The sequence below is a fragment of the Cydia splendana genome, chromosome 2 (genome assembly GCF_910591565.1).
Source record: "Cydia splendana chromosome 2, ilCydSple1.2, whole genome shotgun sequence".
Lineage (NCBI taxonomy): Eukaryota > Metazoa > Arthropoda > Insecta > Lepidoptera > Tortricidae > Cydia > Cydia splendana.
Genome location: NC_085961.1, coordinates 16,794,283 through 16,817,232, shown reverse-complemented (window position 1 = coordinate 16,817,232; position 22,950 = coordinate 16,794,283). Strand labels below are relative to the sequence as shown.

Genomic DNA, 22,950 nt, shown 5'->3' with positions numbered 1-22,950 from the left:
AAGAAAAGTACATAAAAAAAGACAGGACTTAAATGAATACTTTTTATACATATAAACTAATATGCAAAAAAAAATCTTTTGGTAAAAAAGATACGAGTAAGAGTTTGACGGTACTTACCTAAATATTTGTTGCTAGCTGAGACAAAGGCCATTCAATTTTATAGTTTTGGTAGTAGGTACCTACCTACATAATTTCAAAGCCCGCCAGCACGCTACAGTAAACCACACGTCATGTGCAGGGGCTTCAACAGAAAAATGCGAGATTCCATTTTGATATTGCTTGACAATCTTTACATATGCTTTTAGACATAGTACCTACAGACTTAACTTAAACTACCCATGATTAATTGATAATTGAATCTTCTTCAAAATAATTTCAAAGTACGATTGTTCAATAATCTTACTTTATTATATCTAAGTAAGTACACTTCAGTAAGTGTATTTTCCATTGATTTTGCACTTAAGCAGCTTTTCAGACTTAAGCAGAAGCCTAAGTGCTAGTACTTATAGTGTACGGGATGCGCCTCGTACAGTCTTGAGATGATAGTTGATAATGATAACACTGCAGTTTCCACCGAAATAACGATTTATTGATAATATGATAAATTGATACAATAAGCGGCTTAATGAATACACTCCGCGGCGGTCGGGCATGTACTGTCTTAAAATAGGTAATAAGTATATGCTATGTGACGGAAAGTGCTGACGGGCGAAATGTTAACCTTTGTACGGACCGTACATGCTCCCGGGCGCGAGATGAAATTAAGATAAAAAATTACAAAAAATATTAGACTTACAAAAGTATGCAATAAAATGATAAAACTTATAAAATAAACACAATATTAAATCATTCACTCGCAGCGAAGCGTCCTCCAACGATGGGTGACGTGGCCTTGTCGAGTCCCCGTGCTCTTGAAAGGTAAGTTCTCGAGTTGGTTGTGGGGTGCGCGTTGATCTTAGGCGTGTGGTGCGGGTTGGCTTCCTCTCGGTTGTCATCTCTGGCAACGTACTGAATTCTGATATTCGCAGATGCGTCGCTGGGGGGCACAGGAGGTATCCGCGCCGAACAGCGAGGACGCAAGCGTTTCCATAGATACACGCTGAATACTACTATGGCGGCGCCTAGTAGTAAGTATACAAGGACGTACTGGTGGACGTCATGGGTTGATAATCGGGTGGCTAAGATATCAGCTTCACTAGCCTTCATTTGTTCGACTTGTCGATCGATATCCATAAACTGTTTCTTGAAATCCTTGCTAATAGACGAATTAGAAACGTTGTCTTCATGTATAGGTATTGATAAGTTTATGATATTATTAATAGGAGGCATTACTATCTTCACTAAATCTGGCTGGATGTTAAGCTTGTTCGTGTGATATTTATGGGCGAATATTGTGAGAGATTCGCTTTTAATGACACAGCCATCTCCTAGGGAAATAATGCCTGCTCCGCTTATTTGCTCGGCGGTAACTTGAGATGCACATATGATTCTTATGGTTCGATGACCGCAGGTGAAGAATAGATAATTGTTTTGTTTATTCAACCTTTCCCATTTGTCCATGCAAGGTAGCTTAATACTCCTGCATTTTGACTCATTTTTATCCTTGATACACAAGTTGTCGTCTTCGTTCATGTGATATATTGGCCTTTGTAAAGGGCATATGTGATTTGATATATCATATTGTTTACACTCATCGGCTTCTTTCTCTGAGAGCGGGATGAAAGAGTCCTTTTGTATGTTCATGGCAACATACTCGGAAATAGGTATAATACTGATCATTGCTTCACTTTGCTGTTGAGGAACAGGTATCAGGTGGTAGATTTCGTAGTCGTCCCGGCTGGCTAACGGAATCTTGATTTCAAATATGAGGTACTTGGTCGTCATCCTTGTCTTGACCTTGAGCAATTGATAGATGTCTTGTAGATCTGTTTGTATATTTTCAATTGGAATAGTTAAGTCCTTTGATAACTGGCCGGAAATTATGCTTAACTCTTTCCTTAGCTGAGCTGGAGTCAATAAGTGAAAATTAAACTGTCCATGGTGAACGTCGGTGATAGTATCTAATAATGTTTCTTGAATGCTTTTTAGATTCACCAATATTGAGTTAGTGATAATCGATGATAACATAAATTCACTTGTGTTTTCGACAGCGACAACTTCCTTGGCCAAAACATTGGTTGCTTTTTCAAGATTGATAAAGTTGCGGTTAAGGATTTTATGTTGCTTGTCCATGGCCTCTTCCACTCTTTTTAGTAAATTATATTCAGCCTCAACCACTGAAGTCTGATTTTTCCACAGCAACGCCAGGTGTTTCTCATTATCTCTGATAAGTTTGATATCCTTTGCGTATTGTTGAGCGAAACGTTCGTCCAGTATTCCAAACAAAGTGTTCGCGACATATCCGACTCCGTTGGCAAGGCCGCGCCGGCGGCGAGCCGGGCGTGTGAGCTGCTGAGCTAGCATTATGCTGTTGTAGTACTCTAATTCCGCGAATCCGTGCCTTAGTTGTATGAGAATAACGTCGCATTTTGATTGCTTGTCTGCCTTGATACACATGTTTTCTAATGAGTGAAGATATTCTTTTAATAATTTTTGTCCTTGCCAATAAGGTCCCATGTTGTAATAAGCAATAAGCTTCCATTCGTCGCGAATAAGGTGCATATTTGATATCTTGTCGAAATAAATTCCTTGATGTTTATTTATGTTCGTAAGGCTGTGCTCACACTGGACGGGTGATATTATTGCGAATAATAGCATGAGCGCAAGTGTCAGTAAGTTTCGCGTTCTCTTAGGACGTCGTTTTTTAACATCGGGCTCTGCTTTTTTCGGTTCGGGGTCGGATTTCAACTCTTCTTTCGTTTCTTGATTAACAGGCAGTTTTGATAATTTGGTAATGGGTCTCTTGAGCAATCCATTCTTTGTTTTGATTGATACTACACGTACATATCCGTCGTGACCTTGATGAACGGTCACAACCTTGCCAAGTGCCCACTTTCCGGCTGGCAAGTTGGCATCGTGAATGATAACTATGTCTCCGACCTTTAAGTTCTCTTTTGGTTTTTGCCACTTGCTTCGTTTTGATAATTCACACAAATATTCTGATTTCCATCTCTTCCATACGTCTGAGAATATTTTTTGCACAAGTTGCCATCTCGTCCGCTCGTCTCTTTCGGTTTCGTATATTGTCAAATTTGGACCACTTGATAAGAAGTGAGACGGCGTCAGAAAATCCAAGTCGTCCGGGTCTTCAGAGATAGCACACAATGGTCTGCTGTTAAGACATGCTTCCACCTGGGATAACAGAGTTGATAATTCTTCATAGGTCAGTTTCTGTTCACCCATGACTCTGCGAAGATGATGCTTGAGGCTTTTTACTGAAGCCTCCCACAAACCTCCTGCACTGGGCCATGATGGGGCATTAAAATGCCATTCAATTTCCATCTCTGATATAGTCGTGAAGAACTCTGCGTCCAAGGTGTTTTTCAAGTCTATAATTTCCTCGTGTAGTCGCTTGTTTGCTCCAATAAAATTTGTCCCCTGGTCACTGTAAATGTGCCGTGGAGTTCCTCGACGCGCTGCCATTCGGCGAAGAGCTGATAAAAATGCTGAGCTGCTGAGGTCTGATACAAGTTCGAGGTGTATGGCCTTCGTCGCCATACACACAAATACTGCTACATATCCTTTCGTTGTCTTTATACCTCGGCCTTTATTTGATTTAACGTCAATAAAGCCGGTATAATCAACGCCGGTGTGATAAAACGGGCGTGTCGGGTTACACCGCGCCGCCGGCAAGTCTCCCATGATTTGTTCTTGCTTCATAGCTCTATGGCGAATACAAGTGACACAATTGTTGATATGTTTTTTAACTGCTCGATTCCCTCCTATGATCCAAAATTGATATCTGAGCTGCCTCAAGGTCAGACGAGCTCCACCGTGAAGGGTCAGTTTGTGAGCATTTTCTATGAGAAGATCGGTTACGTGACCTTTGTGAGGGATGACAAGTGGATATTTCATGTTTGGGTCAATATTTGCCTTTCCTATTCTTCCTCGTACTCTGAGCAGCCCATTGTCGTCCAAAAAGGGATTTAATGATAAAATGGTACTTCTCGATTTCACTTGCCCATGTCGAGACAAGTTGTGAATATCCTCGCCAAATGATTCTTGTTGCACATGTTTGATAATCATATTTCTTGCTTTTCGTAATTCCGCCACCGTAAGATAAGGTACTGTAGGCTTGCATGTTGATACGGCGCGTAGTATCCATGCTAATACTCGCGTCATACGGTTGATATTGCTGTGCTTGATAATTAAGTCACCTACGACGTTATTGCCTTGTAGCGTCGTGACGTTTGTTTGTTTTGATACTTTGATATCTTCATCGGTTGTATATTTCTCTTCTTGGGGGTTTTCTTCAAATGTAGATAGCCAGGAAGGTCCTGTCCACCACAAGGGATGTTCTTTTAACTGCGTAGCGCTGATTCCGCGACTCGCGCAGTCTGCCGGATTATCGGCAGATGTGACGTAACGCCAGCAATCCGAAGGCGCCATTTCTTTGATAATTTGTACTCTATTTGATACAAACGGCTTCCATCGGTTGATATCACCTTGTAACCACCCTAAAACGGCGGTTGAATCCGTCCAACAGAAAAGCTTGATATTATTTTTTGATAAACTTTCCATGACGTTTTTCAATAATTTGGAAAGTAGCAACGCTGAGCTCAGTTCCAGCCTGGGCAAGGACACAGCTTTCTTGGCTGGCACGAGCTTAGATTTGGCAGCCACTATGGTTATCTTTGGGGGCGTTGAGCTTGATCCGGTACAGTCGCTTCGAATAACACTGTAAATGACGCACGCATACGCACGTTCTGAGGAATCACAAAAGGCGTGCAATTCGATCGTGTCCTTTCCTTCGTTTTGTAACCATCTAGGGATTTTCATATGATTGATTTGATATAGGTCTTGCTTGATACTTTTCCACTCGTTTTCAATTGTTTCTGATACTTGATCGTCCCATTTCAAATCTTCTTCTTTCCAGACCGATTGAAATAATAGCTTCAGTTTTGTTGTTGTAGGGCACAACCACCCTAGAGGGTCGAAGATCTTCGAAATGTCTGATAATAGTGAGCGTTTCGTGGTTTTACCAGTCGGCGACGGTTGTATTTTAAGTTGGAATGTAAATTCGTCGTCTTGAGGGTTCCATCGCAGCCCCAAGGTTTTTTGCGACTCTTGATGTTTGAAATCGAATGATTGTTGTTTTGTGGTGTCCACACCTTCTAGCAATCTGGGGTTATTCGATGACCATTTCCGTAAGTTGAAACCCCCCGCTCTAAGGAGGTTGATAAGATCCGTTTGCAATTTCTTTGCTGATATGATATCGTGCGTGCCACTTAGAAGGTCGTCCATGTAGAAATCTTGATCCAATATTTTTGCTGCTATCTTCAATGTTGTTTAAAACCATATTGCAATGATAAGACTTCATGTCACCGCAGAGAAGCCACCCAAGATGAGAGTCCAGGGCTATGGGGGTTACGTCATCTACCCTGAGGACAGAGCCCAAAATGATTCTTGCGTAAACACCTGCGCCCAATAAAATGTCAATGGGGTTGCTGACATTGAACTCGGGGTCTGCCAGCTGTAAGCCTTCAAGATGCGGCCATAAAGGCTTGATAAATGATTCATTTGGTAAGTCTATGGTAAGACGGTTCATTATGTAAACTTTTGTGGTAAATGTGTAATCCGTATGCATAGATTCGGCCTTGATAATAGTAAATCGGACCGTACATATAGTGTTACAGTGTACCTAAACCACTCGAACATAATTAAGTTTGCTGGTAAATATAAGCAGAGATGAGAATATATTTACGTAGCACTTAAAATCTTTAGCATTTTGGAAATTGTTTGTTTATATAATTAATTAGTTCGTAATAGAATATCTACGAAATGAACCAGTAAACTTATGGAAATTACAGATACTTTTTAAGCAATATGCTTAAGATTATAGGTATAATTTATTTTTGGTTGCATTTCAGAAACACAGATCCAAATATTGGAAGATGCACACACAGTTTGTATATATATAGAAGGAAATGACTGTTTACATAACATACGTCCTGCTAGCCTACGAAGCAGGAGATCCCGGGTTCGAATCCCGGACATCCCGGTAAGGGCATTTATTTGTGTATTTGTGAGTTTTTATCCATATAAGTATGTATATCGTGGCCTAGTACCCATAACCTTCAAGCATTGCTTAGTTTGGGGCTAGGTCGTTCAGTGTCGACAAATATTTATTTAATTATTTATTTTAACGTGATTAAGTATAACCAAAGAATTTGTATAACTTAAACTTTCACGTTCCCAAAGAAAGTTTAGAGCCTCTTTGCAAATACTTGTAACGGTTAATGTGTTGTTTCCATTAACTAAGGCAAGTATAACGTTCGCGTTTCACTTCTCTGAAAGTTATACCAGGCCCCAAAATACACCTGTGTTGCGACGTTAAACCGTAACTCGTTCCCTTTTATCATGTAACTCTGGGACACTAAATTTAATTATAGATTTAATACTTTGTATACTCATTGCTTAATTTGTTTAAATTTAATGATTAAATATTTATCATTATGTAACTGTTGGTAAAATAAATCATAGGCTATAAATCCATTTCATTCTACTAGCGGCAAAGCGGCTTTTCCAAGTCCACGTTCTAGCACCCAACAAATTTTAGTTACCACGTGATTAGTGAATTTATGCGAGTTTCATTGTGTGCTCAGTCAATAGAAAAATTACACGGTTGGTCAAATGGTCAAAACAGTTTAAAAACGCATTGTAATAAAGATTGACTGCCTTAATTAATTACCTACAGTTTATTCTATACTAAAAGAAATACATACTCCAACAATAAACCAAAGATGTAAGTAGAATAAATCGTAACCTAAACCGAGATTAATACAAGTGGAACGAACCGTTGGCATGTATTGCGGGAATTTACTACTCTATATTTTATGAAGATTGTTTGAGTGGGGCTTCCGTCAGCGTGATAAACTCTGTTCTTACGTGGATTACAAGTAGCTTTGTAAGCAAACTGTTGCTTCTAGTACTTAATCATTAAAAAATAACACAAACATTTTGAACTGTAAGACGGACGAAATAAGACACTTTTTTACAAGCGTCTTCTAACACTTGATCGTAACTTGGTGTTAATACACTGGAGGTGGTGATCCAATTTAATACTTAAGACGATTTCTGTATGGTACAAGTTTTTTTGTTCAAGTTTACTTTGAAGGAATTAACCTCCAAGGTTGATTTGAGTTGGTCGTATTTATAACATCAAACGACATTAATAAATATCTCTGGTAGGTAACTATTTACCTATGATATCTCATTTAAATTACATAAATTATAAAACTAAAACGAAAGGGGTGTTTTTGTATCCGCTTCGTTTATGTCTGAAAACCATACTCTTACCACCACCAAGTTAGTTAAATCGAAATACATTGTGTTTTGGTAAAATATATCTTCTTAGAGTGTTGTCCATAAAACAATAGAAGACTTAATTTAAAATTCCTTCATTACCATTTTGACAATTAAATAACGGCGCCTATCGTTGTATCGTAAGGCTGCGGTCTGGTTGACTGTCAGCCACCCGCCACCGACGACGTCGGTATGCTATGTTTGTAAACAAAGTATGAGCGTGGTCTGGCTCATCCACCACACGCGATGTCCATATGAAGCAGACGAAGGTCATCCACACTGTAAATAAAAGAGATCACTACGACGAAACAAAACGACACGAAACAAAAAATGGGTACTTAATAATTTAGTACAATCTAATACTGACATACGTGGCTCTCGTCCACCGCAGAAGGCGTAGTCAAGATTATAATCGTTTACGGAAAACGAAACGAAACGCTAAGATAAACGTAAATGATGTATGGAAATTGTAGCGATTCGTTTTGTTTTTTGCAAATGTTTGTCATCTAAGCTAGGCCCCTAGGCATCACCCTCGGCAATGTGTGACTCGCCTGCCGTAACTTCCGGCACATTGACTAACGCGGCTGCCCTTATAAACAGACCGTAGCCGAAGATTTTTGAGCTTCGTACATGTCTTGTTTGACGAAAGCAACATTAAAAACTTACTTAAATAAAAACCATACCCATGGTTTTCCATTCGAAAACCATTATTTATTTAGACAAGCGACCAAGTAAGCATTCCAAGATTTTATGTTGTAAATAACTACTTAGATGTCGACAGGTTAAAAAAAACTTCATCGATATATTATCATCAATGGGCTGGTCAAGTCTTGCCGCTTTATTCATGCTAGACCCATTTAATGAAAATCTATAAACGCAATATATACTATAACTAGATACTTAACTTGTCTGATATTGAAGAAGTTGCTAAAAAAATAACAATACAAACACCAAGGTTCTTCCGGAACTTGCCAATGAGTTCTTTTCGTGATTTGTAGTTTATTCGCATCAGGAAGAAACAGGTGAATAGGTATTCAAGGTTATTGATTTGTACATGTTTTTTTAACAATACTAAATCGTTTCTAATTATTTTACATGTTATTTACCTATTAGAGTGATTAGACGATGCAGTTGAGTTTTTATTATGCATATTACAAAATTATAAGAACATAATTCCTGAAAAGAACTGAAGACAATCTTCTTCCAGTTTTAAGTATTTTGCCTTACGCCCATGTCTAAACAAGTTACCTACTTTAAAATAATGTTTAAATGTAAATTAACTGCTTCTTGGTTGACTGTTATTTTTCATCGACAAACAGCATTTTTGCAGGCAACAAACTGTAATTTAAAAACATTTCAATATATTTTGCCGCTGCCTGACCCAAACATGTCCATTTACTTGTTATTCTTTCATTTTAATAGGTCCAGATAGGAAATAAGGAAATAGACCGTTAAGTCCACGAAAACAAAGCTAGTGCGTTGTAACCTCGAGCTTAACGGCTTGACGACTCCCTTTGTCGACGGGCGTCTTCTCTATTGAGCGTTTCTAAGGCCGGAGAAAACACAGAAGGGATGCCAAGTTGGATGACATTATTTTCAACGCTTAATATGGTATTCTGTCGCCGCGAAAGTTATTCATGCTTTAAAACAATTAAAACGAATTATATCGGGTCGTATAATGAGCCTAAAAAATACTCGTGACTTATAAATCTTATAATACTCGCTACTTATACCTAGATATAGCATTGCCTACAATGTTACGTAGACGAGCATTGCGTGATTGATAATTGAGTGCATTGCACGAAAAAATAGTGCGAATTAGGTAACATAACAATAAGAATTTAACAAATTAAAATCTGAATTTTAAGTTTCCACGTCTCGAAGTCTCGACGTAAGCTGAATAAGGCTTGTGTTGTGAATGCTAGACAACGATATAATAAACGAAAAAAAAAAAATACATAACTAAATAAATACGTAAAAACTAGTTTTAATTCGCTAAAGATAGTACAAATGTCCAAATAGATCCGAACCTGGGACCAAACAGTCCTATACTTACCATTCGCCATAGCTAAATATGATTTCTTAGTTCTTAATCTTGTTCAACTTGCTTTATTTTAGTTTTATTGTAACAAAAATAATAGGTACTTACGTATGAAGTAAGAGTCCAAGACATACAAATGGCGTATTTAACTGAATAGGACAAATCCTGTGCCAAATAAACTAATTAATATAAATTGTCGGCAGCATTCGATAAAACGGTGTGATTTATAAACTGAGTAGTTATCGTTGTGCCAAACAGTCCCATCGTCTGCTGTAATTTTCTCCTTCTCAAGTTATTGGCAACGAGCCAAATAGTATACTACGCAAAAAACTATCTCCCTATCGTACGCAAAATATAGATTCAGTGACCTTTTGTGGAGTAAACACACGCGGCCTTAAATAAATTTTACCATATGAATTACTTATAGAATAACTTAAGTAATGACTTAGGTACACCAAAGTAACCCACTTAACTTACATCAAAACAAATTACTTATCCTCGCAAAGGTAATGTTGTCCGTAGTAGGTAAATAAGATAACGTTTTCTTTTAAGTAGTTACATAGACATTTTTTTGTCTCAAACATGTTTATTGTATGAATCAAAGCCTAGTAAATGATTGAAGCCTAGTGGTGGATTCATAAAGTTTGCTGAAATAATGAAACATCAAACAAAAACACATAAGTTTATAAAGTAACTCATACAGCTCGTAGGTACGAGTTGTATGCGTACCCTACCGCGGTCTTGTCATGGGTAATTCAAGTTGTGTTTAAACCTTCCTCAAGAATCACTCTATTGATAGGTGAGAACTGCATGAAGTTTTTGAGTTTATCGCGAACAAACACACAAATGGACAGACGGGGCGTTTATAAGGTGTAGTGATGAATACATAGTATATTAACAGCAGGTATATCCTCAGTAGATTGCGAGTCGTTGTTAAATATTTTTGTACCTAAGTCACGTTCTATTTAAGTTATCGACCGTAGAAGTCTAATGAACCACGTCGTCAGTTTAGGTACACGGTTTTTAGGGTTCCGTACCCAAAGGGTAAAACCGGGACCCTATTACTGAGACTCCATTGTCCGCGTGCCTGTCTGTCAGTCTGTCTGTCACCAGGCTGTATTTTTGCTGCCGCTACAACAACAAATACTAAAAATAGAATAAAATAAATATTTAAGTGGGGCTCCCATACAACAAACGTGATTTGTTTGCCGTTTTTTGCGTAATGGTACGGAACCCTTCGTCCGACTCGCACTTGGCCGGTTTTTCTACACACCGCACGGAGCAAGGAATTGTCAATTTGTTATAAGTAATGCTTAAATATTATAAAATATTTTGTAACACTTTGTACAAATCAAATAGAAACAATACGTAGACAAGTCGTAGCACAATATTAATATTGAACATTAATTATAGAACTTTTGCACTTTTGGATATAAATATGAGGTAAAATTTACACTAAGATGTACATAGGTAGGTTGCTGCCTTCAATTTTAGTCCTAGCAATAGAAGCGATAAATAGACTGTCAACTATTAAAATTACACTGTTAAACACTAAAAAGTTAAAACATGTTTAAACCGGGTTTTTCGCGAATTTATTTTGTTACCTTTATTTCTGACGTTTTCACTGGTCGGTGGTCGGTCGTGGTCGCGGAGAAACTAGAAGTTTTTCCTTAATCAACCAGCCGGCGTATTATGGATGGCTTTATCCATCTTTATCCACGTGATAAAATAACTGTCACTTTTGAACACGGTGGGATAGAAAGTGACGGACACCGTTTTATCACGCTGTCACGTAGACAAGAAAAACCATCATATCCGTACTGTACAGTTAAATTAGACGGGTCAGAAAGGGTTTTTTGACATAACCCCTCGTTATTTATGAATATTGTTAACATGTTTTTATTACCATTATGGATAACACTAGTAAAACTAATATAGGTTATACAGGTAAAGAGAACAAATGAAATAAATTCAACATACGCTCATCGTCCTTATTCCATAAATCCCATTGCTTCACATAGTGGCATGTTCTGAAGAGTATGATTATTATCAGTCGTAAACCAATAAAAACTGGATGAACAAACTGAAATAGATATAAATAAGTTAATAATGTAAAACATGGAAGATATTTCGATTAATTTAAATGACCCCACAATCTAAATTGGCCCCCTGCACCTTATGTTAAGTATTCCTGTCAACTTAAAGTCTTTTCAAGGGTTGACAATGAATTTATTACAGCCGTAACGCGGATCGGATTACCTCAATAATAGTCTAAAGTTCCGCCAAGTAACACTAACCACCTATTTACGACGAGATGAGGGGAGGATGTGTAAAATGATAAGAGGCTTCCATTTCAGCCCATTACTCCAATAGTAACTACTAGGTGCTACGTAACCTGTAGAGTTAGGAGTTTTGAAGATTTTATGGTTCAAAGGGAAGTTAAATGTTCTTGAGGGTGATTTATAGAGTTTACAGTTCCCTCGACAATGTATATTTTGTTTATTTCCTTAAAATTAAATGGTATGATGTCTTCTAAAATAAAATAAGAATAAAATACGTTATATGTTAGAGTTCCGTACTGGAAAGGTAACAAACGGAATTAGGTTTTTGGTGTTTATAATAATAAAGAACAATATATTGCATAACTGAACAAATAATAAACATGAGTCGACCTTGAAGAAAAAAAATACATTGTATAAAATATAGTGATGGTATAAAGCACCAAATATTTTTTCTAACTATTAAACTCATTGTTAGTTACACGCAACACTTAGCTTGAGCTCTGTACTTAGATCATAAATACTTAGACACTGGAATCGGACAAACAAAGATCTTACAAAATCATTTCAAAAAAGTGAAGTCAATTTACGTTACCCGTTTACGTTTAGATTACGTTTAAGTGTCCTTTACGCGCCCGGGCCGTAGGCAGTTAGATGAGGAAAAAGAAGGCCTTTTCCTATTGCCTCTGGTGCCTCCCTACAAAATGGGATAAATTTGATATAAAATAATACACTTATAACCTTTTAACCAAACAGCAGTTGGCACGGAAATTAGATCACAACACACATAACCTAATGCTAGTGACCGAAGCGGACGGTAGAGGGTAGACACACACACACATATATTTAATAGTTACAAGAGTACGAATTCCGTCGTGTCAAGTAGATATTTACGGGCAGATTAGCCCAAGACACATATAAGGTGAAAGTTATTTGATTTTCTTAATGGTAGACTGGCCAAGCTTCTTTGAAAGAAAAAGTAATTTACTCTTACCATAGAATAACTATCTGTATGTTCTTTGTGAGCGAAAGTCAATTTCCTGTATTTCCAAAAATAACGTAATACGTATTAGAAAATAGGTAAAACAAACATAATATTTTTCTGCCAGAACGTATAAAATGGATTCCACGGGGAAATCACGGTTTACTCCAGATGGATTTAAAAGCTTAATTTTAAAGAAATTTTAATATAGGTTAATGCTAAAACGTTAGAGGGATTATACGATAGGAGTGTGAGAAAAATTTAGTCATTTATAAACGCACGTCCATTATTTTATTCCACTAGTTATTTATGTCGATATAGCCACGTCAAATTTTTACTCATACTTGCTCATACCTCGAATATCTGTACGAATAGCATTATAATTACTTCGGATAAAAGTTTTTACACTAAATTTCCTACAAATTTGGTTATGTTTATTTTTACTCTGCGATCAATACTTTAGGAGCTACAGGCTATTAAAGTTAAATAAGAGATAAAAAATAGACGGTTTAAGAAAACGTCGTTTTGACGTAATTGTTCATCAGAAATAAAAAATTTAGTTTAGAATAAGCAAGTTAAGCGACCTGCTGATAAAATATAAAAAAACCGGCCAAGGGCATGTCGGGCCTGCTCAGTGTAGGGTTCCGTAGTTACTCGTCCGTCAAAATAGACTATTTGCAAAAACTCAAAAACTGCTAGACCGATTAGGTTCGCAATATTTTTCCTTGAAAGTCTTTACTAAGCTATGTTTTCACGATTTTTTTCATATTTTTTGGACCCATGGTTCAAACGTTACCTTCATCGAATCGTTATTAGTTTATGATAAATAAAGATTAACTTAATACAAATACTATGAATAATCAAACAAACAAAATATATGTCTAATAACATTCTGACCTAAGGATCGGTTGCACCAAACCGTCTGTCACCGTTAAAGAGTTCGCTAAATTTTATTGTATGGGAAGTCTCATAGTTGACTGCTGAGTGACGTAATATAAGTCCGTCAACTGTGGTTGGTGCAACTGACCCTAAGAGAACGAAATATTGGGTGACACTGACAATATCTTAAAACTTCTAAGTTGCTTAAGTATGCCGCCGACGTCCAAATTAAGATGGCTCGGGATAATTAAATTACCGGTCAAGTGATGTCGGCTTAAGATAACTACGCTGTGTAATTTGTTTTCGCCTCTTGTCACCGGAGAATCTTGTATTTACAAACCTATACCTATGGATGTGTTGAAAGATTACAAAGTAAGTGATTGCAAGCAAACGTTCATATCTGCCTTTTCTTTAAAGCGGCTGCTATCATCAAAGCAAATCACAAATTACTTATTTTGTTCCGTCCAAAAGTAGCGCAACTCTGATCATAGTAACAGAAACTATAAACTGCATTAAATATTTTCTGCATATTCACGCCAGAATTTGTAAATTTATACATGAAAAACAGTTACGAAAGCAATTAGCAACGTCCCACCAAGCGGGAATTAACAAACTACGCGAGATGTGTACTCGTAGTTGTACTCGTTATTTGTTGAATCGTACAATTCGTACATACTTGTAGTCGTAGTGAATCACTATATCTATTTATAATTCGTATGATCTCCGCCTTACGCGGCACTCTTTGAAGCACTTTTATTAGGTAGAGATAATGATTAACAGATGCCGATGTTGTTCTTAGTAGTTGATCTGAGATTGATTGCGTACGTTATTATTGCGTTGTAACCTATTTTACCTACTCGTACTCAGAAAAGCTGTGGCTGTATTTTAAATTTTAATCGTTCAAACTCGAGCTCTTCTTCTCAATTAACAATGTTGAACGATTTAACATTGATAAAACAGTATCTACTGGGTTTTTTTAAAGGGTTGAGTAGTTAAAACATTGTTTAACAAAGAAAATACTGTACTATATAGTCTATATAGGATATTTTTATTTAGATACCAACTGAATATTATCGTTTGAATATAATTTACGAATAAGCGAATCAATAAATTTTAGTCTATCAGTAAAAAGTAAAAACACGAACTTCATCGTTCTCTTCAACAAAAGCCTTTCTAAGGTAGTCACAAAGATAAAATAATCGGAAACTCCATTTCGTTCCCTCCCGTCTTAGAGCGTAGGTACATAAATGGATAATAATTAATAATTATGTATGCTCTAAGCCTCCCGTATACTCGCGTGGCGTAGTAGGCTAAGTAATATCAAAGACATATGTAACTTCGTATAAGACGAATAAAGTCTAAGGAAAAAACGTGCCTCGGAATTTAAGTAAAAGTCATTCTCGAATAGATGCACACACCTTTAGCCTATCCTCGGCTAGATGGCGTGACGACACCGTTTCATATTTAACAATTTTAACACATAGATATCAGTGAATGAACATGCATCAAAATGATATAAAAATAATAAAATCATTTATCCATATATATACATTTTTTGATAACTTTATACGTTTTCATTTTGAGTTTTAGTCGTGTGTCGATAGATGGCAGTAAATTTACAGTGACTACAAAATTTACAATGACAGGACCCCTCTATACTATCTATTCTTTTTGGTAATATGAAATGCTAATTCCATATGTATGTGTACATTCGATTGACGTTATTAAAAAAAATTTTGTTCGCCATGGTGTCACAATCGTTGATACAAAACGCCAATCGAAACCTAAATAATGTATGGAAATAGTCACGGGACTTTTCGTAGCATCTGTCATCCCGATATTTTTGTCTTATACTTAGTTAGTTTTAGTTATTAGTTTGACGTTTGTCGATATACGATTGTCATCTTGGCTAGGCCCCCTGTTATGAATCTGGTGGTAGGTACATTATAATGATCTTTAGAACGCTTCTGAGACCTTCCGCTGTACCGGGTGTGGCCTATTCCACGAGCAATAAATTAAACTGTAGGTTGTACTCCACAAACTATCTAGCCAACAGTTGTGGCTGAACACTTCTTTAGACTTCCTATTTTTTATTACACCCGATGGCAATATTTTTTCTGTATTGTTCCTTTTATTGAGTCGTAAATTAATGAGTACCTATTCAATCTATATATCTTTCTACCTACTACATAAAAACATACATTAAACCTGCTAGATTTTATCCAGGCGCAAACATTTTTTGGCATTCTCCCCAGACAGAGTGATTGTGATCCGCCGGTAGGTATATACCTAAGTCCTACGCGGGTTCACAGCTTCGGCACCCGCTTGGCATTTAGTTAGATGACATTAATGCCGGCAAAGCTAACAATTATACTCTGTATCTTTAGGTACTTAAATAAAAGTAAGTAAACAAATAATTTGTACATTTTCGGGTAGTTATCCAACCAAATACAAAACTACCTGGGTCTGTCACTGAACGACCTGACTTTAAGGCGATATGATTCGACTCATCAACGAATCTGAGGGGGTGAGGTGCGCGGCAAACCGTGAAGCCCCGCCCGCGCGTCCCGCGACCCGCTCGCCGAGCTCGCGAGCGCGCGCCGCGCACGGTAAACATAGCAGACGGGTCACAGTATAATGATCTTATGATGGCAGTATTTAAACTAGACCGGGAAATGGTCACGTTTTAGAGTTTTTATTGTATATGTACGTATGTATTTTTTGCATTACGTATTTCTGATCATTTCATATAGAATTATTATTTCTATATAGACATGTGTACTTATTATTTATCAGTAAGAACGTTTTAATTTCATGGCAGCGTGTTCGAGTTAAAGTACCTAAAGGAAAGTAACAATTTTAAAGGAGACGGTCTATTAAGGGTTCTATTTATAAAGGTTATTAACCTTAATCAATAATTTTACTTTACAGATTCCTTTAACTCAATAACGCTGCCGTGAAATTAAAACGTTGTTACTGATCAGTAGTACTTATTTATAAGCTCTAAAAACAAAAAAAAAACAGCTTCAAAGTAAATTTCTGATAACTTTTTGTCAGTGCAAGCCTTATGGTTTCGTCTTGGCAACATTTTACATGAAAATGTTTTTGGTGGGTCTCATTATCACAATTTCCAATACTTTTGTTGCCTAACTTAATAAATTATTGTTTACAATACTACTTTAATGATCACACAATTTTAACGAAACAATGTTTTCAAGAAAATAATTCAATTAAGTGCGAGTCAAACTCGCGCACCGATGGTACCTACATTTTATTAAGTACATTATATATATATTTTTTTAAATTAAGTTGTAACTGACTCATCATCATCATCTCAGCCATAAGACGTCCACCGCTGAACATAGGCCTTCCCTTGGATCTCCATTCCGGTCGGAAGCGACCCGCATCCAGCGTCTTCCGACGGCCTTAACAAGGTCGTCTGTCCATCTTGTGGGTGGACGTCCTACGCTGCGCTTGCTAGTCCGTGGTCTCCACTCGAGCACTTTTCGACCCCATCGGCCATCTTATCTGCGCGCAATGTGGCCTGCCCATATATATATATATAATATATATAATATATATAATATATATACACATATATATATATATATATATAATATAGTGTTAGTGTGTTTAGTGTTAGTGTAATATAGTGTTGTTTGCTGTTGGTGTTGTTATTGACGTGTCGTTGTTGCTGTTGTTTGTGCTGTTGTAATTACGTAGTAGCTTGTTTTCCAAAGGGAAAAAGAAACAAAGTTGTACTTTTGCTAGGACAAACAGATCCGCGTGCGAGCACTTCATTCCTGTAGCTCGGTAGCAGTCCGGTTATGTGAGGGTCGCAGTTCTAACCTAACCTAACCCACTTTTCTGGTAGCAGTCCGTTTCTGTGAGGGTCGCAGTTCTAACCTAACCTAACCCACTTTTCTGGTAGCAGTCCGTTTCTGTGGGGTTCGCAGTTCTAACCTAACCTAACCCACTTTTCTGGTAGCAGTCCGTTCCTGTGAGGGTCGCAGTTCTAACCTAACTTAACCCACTTTTCTGGTAGCAGTCCGTTTCTGTGAGGGTCGCATTTCTAACCTAACCTAACCCAATTTTCTGGTAGCAGTCTGTTCCTGTGAGGGTCGCAATTCTAACCTTACCTAACCCACATTGTTGGTAGCAGTCCATTCCTGCTGTTGTTATTGTTGTGTAGTAGTTTGTTTTCCAAAGGGAGAAATAAATAAAGTTGTACTTTTGATAGAAAGAAAAGATCCGCATGCGAGGACTTCATTCCCGCAGCTCGGCCTTCGGCCTCGCGTGCTTGGGAAATCGTAACTTTTCCTATTGGGTCGTGTTTCAGCTTCGGCGTTCGCGAGCCTTGACGCTTCGCCGTCGGGCCTTTGGCCCGCCGGCTCCGCTTATCAAGAAAGTTGACTTTGTAGAACGTTTGGAGGAACTGCATTCACGCAGCTCGGCCTTCGGCCTCGCGTTTTGGGAGTCGGGGTGGAGGCTCCGGGCCTTCGGCCATCCACTGGGGTCGGCCTTTGGCCTCCCGGCCTGAAGCTCGCCCTTCGGGCTCGCTTAACACACTTTTTGTATAGGATTTTGCTTTGTTCGTCATTCCCGCAGCTCGGCCTTCGGCCTCGCCCAAAATTACTGGGGGTGGAGCATGCTTGGACATTCGAGATAAAGCTCCGGGCCTGACGGCCCTCCGCGGGGTCGGCCTTCGGCCTCCCAGCCTGAAGCTCGCCCTTCGGGCTCGCCTAACCTACTTGGAAATTTGAATTTGGCCCGTGTCCCCCGCCATTTTGGATTTTTCCAATTTTTTTTCACATGGTAATCTTGGGCCCCCAAGCTCGCCGCATGTCAAATCTCAGCGCGCTCGGACCAACTTGAAAAAAATTAAAAAAAAAAGTCGGCATGTTTGGAATTTTTTAAATGCAGTTTGTTTTGTCTTGGGGCCCTCTATGACATTTGGTCGAGCACCCCCCACCTATCTCGCACCGTAATATGAATACTTTTTGAGATATTGGGGAAATTAAAGATCTCTACTTTTCCCCCTTTTTTTGCTTATAAATTTTGATATTTTGTGTGCTACTACACGCTTCGAATACATTTTTGTAGGCATTATGACGAATCTAATGAGATCACACGTATTTTTAAGAGTATTATCTGTATTTTTCACCGTGTTCAGTTTCTCGAACAAGACTAATACAACCAAGCGCAAGATGAACTGCCTGTAGGCACCTTGAACTCTCAATTATATTTAATTCATATCGACCGTGGTCAAATATTAAAATTAGTGATATGTATTTAGTTCTTAAATAATTGTATTGCGATATGCCTATTAGGGTAATTTTTTGAATTATTTCAATTTGACATTTTATATTTATTTAAATTTATGATTATGATGATGAATTTGCACGCTTGACGGGCGTGGCGCGTTGCATGCGATCCAAAGCCGGGCGCCTTCGGCACCCTCATACTAAAAGCGTAACACTATACATATATTGTAACATCCCCATACTGTATCAATCCAAATAAATAATTTCTGATTTTAAAAGGAGTCAAAGAGCACGAAGGAATATAATCATTTTGCAGATCGGACGTAGGTATATCAGTAAAGGTGAAATACTGTAAATATCATACTTACATACTCACAATTATATTATCTAGGAATATAATATTATTTACCTAAATTGAAATTGGTTGCTGACCTAGTGAAAATACTGAAATATTTTAACTGTTGATGTAGGAAAGCTAGGCGCTTTCAAGCACCTCGCAAAGTATTACATGCTTCTGTTATCAGAAAGTGTGTTTTTATAGCACTTAGTGACTTTTTCTTACGTTCATATGCTTTGTTTCCCATTGTTTGTAAATGGTAAAATCATGTGACCGCGCGGAACACACTGACGCAGGTCCGTCCTCTACAAGCGCTGCCGCGCGACTGAAGAGGGCGTAAGTGCGTTCGCGAGTGATGGCGGTTGCGGATTTAGTAGGTATTGAAACATAGAAATTATTTTAATGATGTTACCGAGACAAAGTGATCCAAATCATCTAGATTATCTTATTACCTATACATTTATGTAAAAAACAAGTCAAAAAAGTTTGTATTGTAGCTCTGAGATTGATTCATTGTTAAAAAAAGGCGTAACTTTGGAATTTTTTTCTATCGAGCCAAGTTTATCTAATCATGTTTTTGAGATCCAAAACATATCTGCCAGATCCTTAAGTATAAGATATATTTTTTTGACAATTTTAAAACATTGTTTCTTATATTTCCGATGGATTCAAAAAACTGGTTCGCTTAGCTCCTACGGGAAAAGCACGCCTTAACTTACATTATTTGATGTTATGTTTTCATCTACCCTCAACTGGCTTAAGAAGCCATTTGAGGGTAGATTTTGTTTACTCTTTTTTAAATACTTAAAGATACAGACTATAAACTACAGAACCCCGAGTGTTTTCATTCGAGCGCGTGACGAACGTTCGCATTTGCGTAATGTCTATTATTGTATATGGGATTTTGAACAGCGCGCCAAGCGGGACGTTTTGGAAACTCAAAATCCCATACAAAATGACATGTAACGCAAACTCGTACATCACGTCACGCTATCGAATGAAATTTACACGTGCAGATGTCAAAAATTTATTAAGGTAGAACAAAACAGTCCACTAATAAGTATCTGAAACATTGTTCTTAATAAATGTTCTAAGAACGATGCTGATAACAAAATGACTTGCTCGCTAACGAGTATCGCAAGCAATTAATCGAGAACAATAAAATCTATCGGCCCTTTGTAAGTCTGATACGTTACATAATAGTCGTACGTGACTTTGTGGTTCTTTATTAAGAAAAGCATCTTTAATCAAAAGTTCTGTAATAGTTACGCCGTAGTTAATATTATAACGTTAAATTTAATTATTATTGCGATAGTAAGTTTGCACAAACTAGGACACATTGCCAATTTAAACTTTCGAGGCGATGTAATTTGAAACAGGAATATCATAACACACCGGTATATATAGTTGTGCAGTATCGGAACAGGTGGCACGCTCTCGTTTCGGAGGCCTCCGATTCTCTTTGGATCGCTGAACCAAAACAGTTACTTAGTTAATATCATTTTCAGCTTATACAACAACCGATACCTATGTAGTTCAATGTATGATGTCACAATCTGTTATTAGGGACTATCATGATAGCCTGGGCATCACTCGACGTAATGTATAGTACATTATACCTACCTACTCTAGATGCAGTACCCACTGAAAATTAAATAGTATACCGCAGCAATGAACTTTTGAAGGTAATTGAAGTTGTCGGAATGTGTCATTAGGTAATCGTATATGGTGAGTTAAGCCTTGTAAAAACCCATACGAAACCCTTTATAAGGGATAGCGGGCCGGTCCCTTAAAAAAAAGCTCGTAAAAATATAAAATCATATCAATGAGCAAGTCGGGGTGTAGTTATTGTTTTTGTAAACGTCTCTTCAATATTAACTTTATACACAACAGAAAACGGGAGTTTTTCTCGGAACTTACGTCCTTTTACTAAGTAGGGACGATTTTTTGCAGAATCTCGAAAACGGCTGATCCGATCCGAACCGGTGTATAACAACTTTATGGATTTCTAGTAGACTGCGGAGCCCTAAAAAACGTCCCAGTCAATGCTTAAAAAAATGCGCATAAACACAAAGGCAGCCAAAAGTCAAAAGAAGTAATGTATAATGTTAGAGCAGAATATAAGATCTTATAAGGGATCGTATCATTTGAATATCGCAAGTTGTAATTTGAATGTTGCGAGATCTATATTTATACTGCTTGTAAGCAAAAATATTTTTGTTTGTTAGTGCGTATTTGTAAAGCATAGATGGAGGAGCATGTTAAACTCTAAGTTATTAATTACCCGAGTACGGCATAGCAAAAAGAGAGAGAGTTATTAATACATGGAGCAGTAAGAGCGGCGGTACGTCTTTCAATCTGAAGGCCACAGGTTCAAACCCCGGTTCGTAATAATGAGTTTTTCGGAACTTATGTACGATATGACTGTCATTTGATATTTACCAGTCGCTTTTCGGTGCATGGCATCGTAAATAATCCGGACTAATTTCAATAAGGCCTAGTTTCTCCTCTGTTGGAAGGTCAGATGGTAACCGCTTTCGTAAAACCGGGACAATGCGGGGAAAAAGATGCATGGTGTTAATTTTGAAAAGTATATAAACACACATATCTTGTAAAATAACAACACCTTACAATAACAGCTCCTGCTGGAACCCGCCTCGCGCCGCCAGAGTCCGGTGCGAGCCGTCTCCAGCAGGAGCCCGTCTCGCGCCGCCAGAGTCCGGTGCGAGCCGATACCTTTAAACCAACAATTCGTGTTAACATAATTATTATATTCAGAAATATTTCGGGGATCTGGGAAACGATTTTGATGAAACTTGCTATAAGGGGGTTTTCGGGGGCGATAAATCGATTTAGCTAGGTCTTATCTCTGGGAAAATGCCCATTTTTGAGTTTTTATAAATGTTTTCCGAGCAAAACTCGGTCTCCCACATATTAAAATTTATTATACGGTATGCACTACATACCCAACAAACAATTTGGTCGTATATCAAGTACTACTGAATATTTGCTGCAAACAATGCAGGTATTCACTATCTGGTTATGAAGAAAAATTATGAGGTTACGTAAAGCCACGCTTTCAATACTAGTACGTAATCTTTGGAATTCAGCCAGAAATGCGGGTTCAGTGAGCTTCTGCCATATTTTACGATGCGATACCGTAACCAAGAGTTATGTCAAACAATAATACTGTTTACATTTTGTATTGTCTTACCTAATCACCATCTAAGATTTGTTAATACACGAGATAAAGGAAACTCGTACCTACTGAATGTCTTTAATGCAATGACTGTATGATGATTGATGACTGTACCAACTTTTTGTTTACAGACTACATACTTCCACCCTAACCCTTCATCATCATCATCATCATCATCATCTCAGCCATAAGACGTCCACTGCTGAACATAGGCCTCCCCCTTGGACCTCCATTCGTACCGGTTACCGGTGCCCTAACCCTTATCCAGGCATTATACGATTATCAACCACATACCTATGTGTCAATGAAAATAGCAACTGCAGCGATTTAAGGTTCAAATTAGATTGGACCTACGGGAAATGTGTATTTTCTTCAAATTAATCACCGAAATATAACTATTTGGAATAATATTCCGATTTTATGGGAAAACTTTCAAAATAGTAATTTCGCTCTAATGGGTTCATAAAATTATTCCAAAGCACAAACTACCTAACAGATAAAACC

General features: G+C 37.7%; 1 protein-coding gene across 1 annotated transcript in view; it reads right to left on the bottom strand.

Moving 5' to 3' along the window:
- Positions 1 to 1,437: 1,437 nt before the first annotated feature.
- LOC134805292 (chromobox protein homolog 1-like) overlaps positions 1,438 to 22,950 on the bottom strand; it is a 206,180-nt gene continuing 184,667 nt past the window's right edge. The window contains exon 5 of the mRNA XM_063778617.1: positions 1,438 to 1,470. Coding sequence (XP_063634687.1) covers positions 1,453 to 1,470 — 18 coding nt within the window. The 3' untranslated portion in view covers positions 1,438 to 1,452. The remainder of the gene's footprint in view (positions 1,471 to 22,950) is intronic.